The 8,514-nt window shown below is 43.4% G+C and overlaps 1 protein-coding gene across 3 annotated transcripts in view; it reads left to right on the top strand.

Moving 5' to 3' along the window:
• The window catches only part of LOC106746388, an 83,892-nt gene extending 76,415 nt beyond the window's left edge, over positions 1–7,477 (top strand). The window contains exon 5 of one of the 3 annotated variants that reach the window (XR_001374596.1): positions 3,608–3,692. Coding sequence is in view for 1 of the 3 variants with exons in the window: in XM_014622959.1 (XP_014478445.1) it covers positions 3,608–3,925 (318 nt within the window). In the remaining 2 variants the exon portion in view is untranslated. Of the gene's footprint in view, positions 1–3,607 lie in introns of all 3 variants that reach the window. The other 2 variants (XR_001374597.1, XM_014622959.1) reach the window with 2 other exon arrangements.
• The last annotated feature ends 1,037 nt before the right edge of the window (positions 7,478–8,514 follow it).

Raw genomic sequence — 8,514 nt, 5'->3', positions numbered from 1 at the left:
CCCCCCCCCTTCTCACACCGGTAGTGTACACACCATATGTTTTGAACGCTCTCTCACTTGGATTTTGGCATGCGCACGTACCCGTAGTCAAGCCTTCCCACGAGTTGCGAGTTTCAGCTCTCGGGCTCTCGTAGCTATCGATCCGGAAAGTTACAGCGTTCCCAGGTGGATGGTTTCTTTTTTGCTCTCAAACGAGAAATCGACGGCCAGTTTGAGTTACTACCAGCAAACTGGTGACGTTTTAGAGAAATTCGTGTACGTCAGAACTGTGGAACCAATTGCGCGGTTTGTTCGCCTGAACGATATATATATATATATATATATATATATATATATATTTAATGGATCCGCAGAGATCCAGCGAAACATCTGGACCTTTCTTTCTTTGCCAAGCTACGAATCATGCATACGCTTCATTCCATTTGTTTAGAAGCCGTCCAAACCGAACGTGACGCTGCTTCTGTCCGCGAATGTGTGACGTGAGAGTTCATTGAGCGCTCTGGCGGAACGAGGGTAACAACGGCCTTAATACACTAAGGTTTGGCCCGCGCAAACGTAGAGCTAATAGGCAAACTATTAATTGTTATCGACCATTAATGTAATTTCGTCGTCGTGAAGTGCACTCGGTACCAAATGCGGTGAGCGAAGCCTCCGCTCTGTAAGTCGAATTACTTCTCCTTTCCGAGAACGAGAATGCCAATTAACAGAAACTAATACAGTATTATCTCAGTCGTTTAATCCTAAGACAGAATAAAACGTGATCGGAATGATAGGGTCGGTGAGATCTCGGAGGTTAGCGCGAAGCGAAGCAGGCGTACGACGCGTCTCGCTTCAAAGAGCCTTTCTCGATCATAAGTACACAGAAAAGAAATCAGTACCGATTCAAGACTCATATTTTGATACACAAGCAAGAATACGTAATCTTACATGAAAATAAAACTTGCTTCTACACGAAGAAATTCTACATATTTCCATCGCCAGAAATATATTCAAGTTGCTCAAGAATAATCTCCATGAATTAAGAGGAAGAAAAAAATATCGAAGAAAGAATGATATCTTCAAAATAACAATTGTATCAGTTAACGAGAGTGTAATATTTTTAATGGAAGTATATAGAATTCCTTCAAAACCTGTAAGCAGGTTTTATCTTCACACAAGATTATGTATGCTGAGACGATACACGAGAACACGAGTCTTGAATATCGATCCTGATTGTTTTCTGTGCGGTTAACACGGTTTCACGGTAGATTTCACTGCTTCTCATTTCTCTTTTGGTTTACTCGTGCGCGCGCGTTTGTGTGTGTGTGTGTGTGTGTGTGTGCTGGAAGAGGACCCGTTGATTCGTGCATGCGCGACCGGAATCATGGAATGTTTTACCCGGAGTATTTTCGCCGTAACGAGCTTCCATTATCAGCGACGTTTTCGAGTCTCACTTCGAGGAGCCGTTTGGTTGAAGTACGGCCGGCCACTGGACGCACATCGAGAGCTGGGTATCTATCCTAGGCACGTTTAGATGACTCCGAATTCGCCCTCTGACCGCGTCGAAGACGGCAACCACGCTCCGTCCGACGTACAATCACGCCACCGTTCACCTTTCGACACCTTCCTCCCCGTACATTCTCCACCACGTTCATCACCTTCGAGCGTCTCTCATTCTCGACGACGAGACGGCCGGAGACGAGAGCGTTTCGGGGTTTTTTTTTTTAGCACGCATTCCCGACCGTCATACCATTCTCACCTCGCGTCAGCGAGCCCTTTCCGCTAAGATCCAACGTACATATTGTGTGTTGAGTTCGTTTGCTCTTTTCGTTTGCTGACGTTTGATCTGATTTGCTAGCGTTGCTTGCGCGCGCGCGCGGACACAAGCTCGCGACAGACAGAGAGAGAGAGAGAGAGAGAGAGAAAGATAGAGAAAGAGATGGAGAGCTTGCGCCGCGTCGCGCGGTCCACAGTCGCGCGCTTGCGACCGATCTTGAGGGAATATGAATCGACCACACGCTTACCCGCTTGGCCTTGCCGTTCATTGTCCATCTCATGTCCGGCAATGCCGCGAAGCGACGCTCTGCATCTTGCGATATTTCGTTATTGCCGAATGTAACTACGTTGAGACGCTCTCTCTCTTTACTTCACTACTATATTACTACTCTACGGTCTTGATGCGTATACGTTTTTATATTTATATTATATCGAGCTCGAGCCATTAAGTAGTAAATTCGCTTCGTATCAGATCTTGGCGCATACATCACGTTCTGTACAGGGTTTTACGACATGGCGCATGCCGCGAACTCGAGGAACATGTTTCGGGTGTAAATTGAAGCAGAACATGTCCCGTAAACATGGGTCCAATTCGAAACTGCTTTCCGTCTAGAAGTGTTTAATCTTCGTGAATGATAGCTCAATTTTGTTGGAACTTCTTTTTTATTAAGGTGGAAATTGAGAATGAAAACATAGAAATTAAATGAATTATTCGAATTGACGTCCCTCGCCATTAAAATGGATTGAGCAATTATACGAGGAATATCACGATTTTCCTTAATTTGTTCACACGCTTCATGTTAATACGCTATTATTAATTCGGCTGGAATATTAACTTTCTCTTTGTATGCTGAACTTTTAATCTTAGTGTTTGCGTTCCTATTTTCCATTTTTAATGAAAAGTATTCCGGAAAATTAGGCTTTCATTTGTCAAACTTTAAACATTTGTACACGGAAAAAAATCAGTATCAAAATTCGAGATTCATATTCCCATATATAAGCAGAAATATATAATCCTGTATGAAGAGAAAACTTGCTTACACGTAGAAATTCTATATAGTTTCACTAAAAATATCATATTATTCCAGAATAATTTTCATGAATTGAGAGAAAAAAAATATTGGATAGAAAGAACAATATCTTCATACTAAGAATTATGTCAGTTTGAAAGTATCATTTTTCCTATATCTCCGATATTTTTTCCTCCCGATTCACAAAGAATATTTTTGAATTACAAGGATGATCTTTCTGGTGGAACTACATATGGAATTTCTTCATACGTAAGCAAATTTTTTCATATAAGCTAATATATTCTAGCTTATACATGAGAATACAAGTCTTAAATTTTGATATTAATTCTGTTCCATGCAGATAGACAACCGTTTCGAACTGGACCCATATTTGCAGCACATCATTTACTTCAATTTACATTAGAAACAAGTTCCTTAAGGATCGTACGGTGTGTCACGTAATGCTCTGCATATTACGTAGGACGCGGGACGATCCTGATCGTCTCGGGATCAAAGCAGCCAGCGTCGACGTTATAGTATCGTATATATAACACTGTATCGAATGTAACTTTCTCTCTGTTGCTCTTTCGGAACCGCCGAATCGTGGCGCTGGCACTGGCTGGTGTGTTCCCAATTTCTCGAATATCGATTTCGTTTGATATCACGCGCGTCTTTCTCTCTCTCTCTCTCTCTCTCTTTCTCTCGAGGACGATGCGGAGCGGTAGTCTCTCGCAGAAGAATTATTCTCGCTTATGATAGAGAAAGAGAGAACGAGAGCAGAGCGGGAACGGCATTGGCTGGCAGCCGTGGGACTGACTAACGCGCTTTTTGATATCTTCCAGAGTTGCATCGAGGCGCCGAGCTCCTGGTATTCGAGCAAGACCAACAGTCTGCGACACAGCGACTCGTCCCTGTATCCGGACTCGCTGAATCAGGAAACCTCCTCTGTCACCGGCTCCACGCGGGTGGAGTTCATGATCGGCTCGCCCACCAGGCGCTTCCGCACGAGCGCCGCGTGGCCGCATCGCTATTTCGACAGCATCGACTCGACGGTCGCCGTGCCGGAGAGCCTGCTGACCGACGAGTTCCCGCCGCGGCGCGGCGAGGCCCTGGCCGAGTGCGACTCGCTCGAGTGCCACCCGATCTCGAGCGAGGACTGAGCCGAGCGAATTCGCGCGAAAGAGCTGGGCCGGCGAGGGAGAGAGAGTCCTGTAGCGCCGCGCACTTCTTCGCTCCCGCTTCTTTCCGATGTAACCATGTCGCATTACTGGCTTCGCCCGTACGCGGCCTTATTATCGTCGAGTCGCCGATTCGTACATGCGGAAAAAAATAGCAACTCAAAACTCATATTCTCATATACAAGCAAAAATATGTAGTCTTACGTGAAGATAAAACCTTACGTGAAGAAGTTCTATATGGTTCCATTCGAAAATGTCATATTCTCGTTATTCAAGAATAATTTGAGTATGAATCGAGAGGAAAAATATTGAATAGATAGAACGATAAATCTGAAAACTAATGCAATTCTTGGCTCAAAGACATCTTTGTTTTTTTTACCCGATATCTTTCCTCTCAATTCATGAAAATTATTCTTAAATAACAAGAATATATTATTGTTTTATCTTCGTATAAGATTAGAGAGGGTGTCGCAAAGTTCACGTAAATATTTTAACAATAGATTCTTTGTAACATTCTAAGACGAAAGTTCTGATACGAAAATGTCGAGGGAGGTTATTATTTACGACAACTATTCAATATTTAACATATCTCTGTAGCTAAGTCTTAAGTTAAAATACTGCGAAATTCAAGACCGTTTGAAATTAACCACCGGAGAAAATAATTTTATTATCCATTTCGCTCGAGTCGTTCGAATCGCTTAGTTCGTGGAAAGCTCCACTTTCTCAATCGCTCGTATCTCGAAAACTATTGATGCCTCGACTCATACTTGACCTTTCGTCTTAGAATGTCAATGAGAATTTATTATTAAAATGTTTATCTTGAACTTCGAGGCACCCTTATATTCCCGTGTATATATTCTTGCTTATATATGTGCATACGAGAATCCTGAATTGATAGTAACTTTTTTCTGCGTACACGCGAACGTATGAATGACTGAATTCTAAACGCGAATTAGAAACTACGTTCGTCAGCGCAACGTTCGTTCGCACAGCGAGGGTACGCGCAACACGCTGATGAGATGGCACTCAGCATTCTCAGTGAACCGTACAGTGTGCCTTTCTAATCTCTTGAATTCTTTTAGTTTCTCTTTCTTTCTTTCTTTCTTTCTTTTTTCTTTTTTTTTTATACCAATCATCTCAGATTGAGAACGAGGGAAATCGTAATCGCGATAATGTTCATCATCGAGTCGAGATCCAACGAGACAGTTTCTCACGCGGAATTTGTTTCTTGTCGGAGAAGATTTTTCGTGGACCATTTTTCTGACGCACCACTGAGAGAGACGACGAGAGAAATAAGCCTTCGGCAGCCGCCTCATCAAAAGTGAAACTATTATATCGACTTACCTTCGAGCGGATGTACATCGACCTATAACGAATACAACCGACCGTAGTTGATAATAACAATTGCGAGAAGGTGTTAGACTTATGATAGCTTCTGACTGGCGATACTGAACCGAAGTCGAAATTTCGAAATCGTGCGATATCAATGTTTTAGCTCTAATGTCAAAACAAGATGCATCTTTGCACCCAGACCTGATCGGGAATTATTTTGCATATTTTTCCAAGAAAATCCCCCATCTTTCAGCCGTCTGAGTTTCTTGTGGAGTTATCGAGACGTATTAACTATTTAAAAAAATCGTTGGGATATTTCGCTGTTACGTCATCAGCGAGCGGACATGGTGAAAGACACGAGAGAGACACGCTTGCATTTATTCGTCTATTTATTTTTTATCTCATGACGTGTGTGTATGTGTGTGTGAGCAGGCCATTCATTTGGTTTACAACCAACGTCAAGAATGAGTTTGTCAGTCAAACTTTCCATTACTTGGTTGGTACACGTTCGGTGACGGTTTTTTTTTCTCTGTAAACTTCCTATCTTCCTCTCGTATCGATATCCGTCGTTTATATCTTCTCCGGTAAAATCTTGTAATCTCCTTTTGTCGCTCCGAATAAAAAGAAGAAGCCACGTGATCGTGCCGAATAAACTTGTCATTGCACGCGCACTCAGGCGCGCGGAGAGATCCGACCGGGCCGTTAGCTCGTAACAAGCGGAGGACACTAGATAGTTCACATTCCATACGACGTCCAAGCCAAGCAATTTTGTATTCCATCTAGCATTTTTGTACCTTCGATTTGAATCTGCGTTGTGATCGATCGTTTTCTTATTTATTACGCTGCGTGCGTGTGTATGAGTGAATGAGTGAGTGAGTGAATGAGTGAGTGAGTGAGTGAGTGAGTGAGTGAGAGAGAGAGAGAGAGAGAGAGAGAGAGAGAGAGAGAGAGAGAGAGATATGTGTTGTAATTGTGTGGATCGGGTGTCCGACGAAGGAATCGCCTCCAGGCGCAACACGTGACACGTCGAGAAACAAGAAAGGAAGGAAAAGGGGAGAAAGGAGATTCGAGAGAACGCGTCGAAATTCGTTGAATTCGCGGAGATACACCTCCAGGATGCATTACCGTCGCATTACCTTCCGTGCCAACAATGACACATATCACATTCAACGTTAATCGCGAGCCCGTTCCGCAAAACATCTGCGAGTCAATCGACCGTGATAAGAGCGAACGGTGACGTTCGTCTTTCCTGTACGGAGAGATTGAGAGACTCGTCGGAGTCGTTGGTGATTCATTAGCCGATGTCACGCGGCGCAACTCGCGGCGTGACTTTGCGAAAGAACGAGAGAGAGAGAGAGAGAGCGAGAGAGAGAGAGAGAGAGAGAGAGAGAGAAAGAGAGAGAGATCACTATTGTATTACACAGTTCCTCGCTTCAACCAATTCAATTATTTATAACTAACAGTAACAATTGTGAACACTGATCGTAATCACAGACGGAGCCTGTGATCCTAGCTATAAAGCGTGTAACCGCGAAAAACATGTGATTAACATATATAGTTTAAGGTGTAAAACCACACACACACAGGACTGACGGACTTTACTTATTATTTTAGGCGCCTAAACGTTTTTACGCGCGGCGAAAAACGAACGAGGGAGGAGGGAGGAGGGAACCGACTCGCGCACTCGGTGATTTTTGCCCTTTTTTTCTTCCTTTTTTTTTAGTTCGTTGAACTAACTCGAGAGGGGTTCGTGATGACACCCAGGAGAATGCTCAGATATATTCTTATTACGTACAGCCGGTGGACTCTGGTGCCCGTATCGACATACGCGCTGCCGACTGGAGGCTATTATTTTTATACATTTAATTACGTGCGTAAAATCGAGAGAAAGAGGAAAGATAGATAGATAGAGAGAGAGAGAGAGAGAGAGAGAGAGAGAGAGAGAGAGAGAGAGTGTGTGAAAGAGCGCGCGTAAACCGGCTGCGACGGTACGGCAGCCTCCCGACCGATGGTCAAAGCGCTATCATTGTATATTATACCTTTATCTAGTTTAGATATGTATGTATCGTTATTATGGAACTATATTATTTTACCGGTACACCGACACACACATTTGTACATAGACGACGTCGCGAATTATTTAAATAGCTCTAATGTAAATAAATTATCTGTAACGAATCTGCGATAATGTGATCCGATTAATAAAATGCAATTACTTCAAAGACACCCACGACCACGTCACCGGTCAACAGTCAGTCATTAATCCCGGTGTAATCTGTAAAAAGAAGATGTTACCCTGAGTAGGTTTTCGCAGAGATACTGATCAACTCCAGTGACAAGGATTGCGAGAGCCAGCTCGCGGTTGTAGCTGCGAGGTAATTTCGCTCGATAACGTTTAATTAACGGCACGTAAATAATCGTACAAGTGGAAGCGGAAGGTTTGCGATCGAAAGTTGCTTTTGAATATTTTCAGTCGTTGATTGGAATGATTCTACGATAGAAGTGTCTTAGTGTTCGCCCGATACGAGGTTGAAATTTGACGATCGTTTTTAAAATACGATGTAAGATCTCAGCGGAGATACGATTATTGAAGGTTTTTTCACCGAAGGAGGTACTTTTATTATTGCACGAAACAAATCGCACTGCAACGTTATCCAATGCGATACGAGATCTCTCGGCGTGAACTCTTATAAACGAAAATCGAGGCGGCTGAATCGGAATACGCTGAACTTTTTCGGTGAGACACGACAGCGCGTATGGATACGCTTGACCGATGATCAATAGAATTTTATATTAATCTCGGTACGGCCACACTTGGACAAGAAAATTCATGAGGTGCGTTCGAGGTTTCTATTGTGACGTCGGGAAAAAAATCTAAGCCAAGGCTCGAATCTCGTTTTTACTAGCCGATCAAGGACACACACCGGTCGCGGTGAATAGCACTTCCGGTTGAGAAGAATTACCGGAACGTGACAGTGATGAAGTTCGCCTGTCAACGTGTCATTCTTCCTCGCATATTTTATCGAGTTGTTCGCAGGAACTCGAGTCGTTTGTTTCGTGTTTCCAGTCATGCGACCGCAAACGTATGCACGAGGGTGATGTATTTCCTATTGTTTACGCAGTTGAAAATGCAAGACCACGAAGTATGCGCTTCGACGATCAATTGCTTCTTGAAGAAGACATAAAACGTCTACGAGAATTTTCGAGAATCCTCGTGCGACAAGAGCGAGCGCTCAGCG

Source organism: Dinoponera quadriceps, unplaced genomic scaffold, assembly GCF_001313825.1.
Source record: "Dinoponera quadriceps isolate SergipeBrazil2010 unplaced genomic scaffold, ASM131382v1 scaffold566, whole genome shotgun sequence".
Lineage (NCBI taxonomy): Eukaryota > Metazoa > Arthropoda > Insecta > Hymenoptera > Formicidae > Dinoponera > Dinoponera quadriceps.
This window is presented reverse-complemented; position numbering and strand designations above follow the sequence as displayed.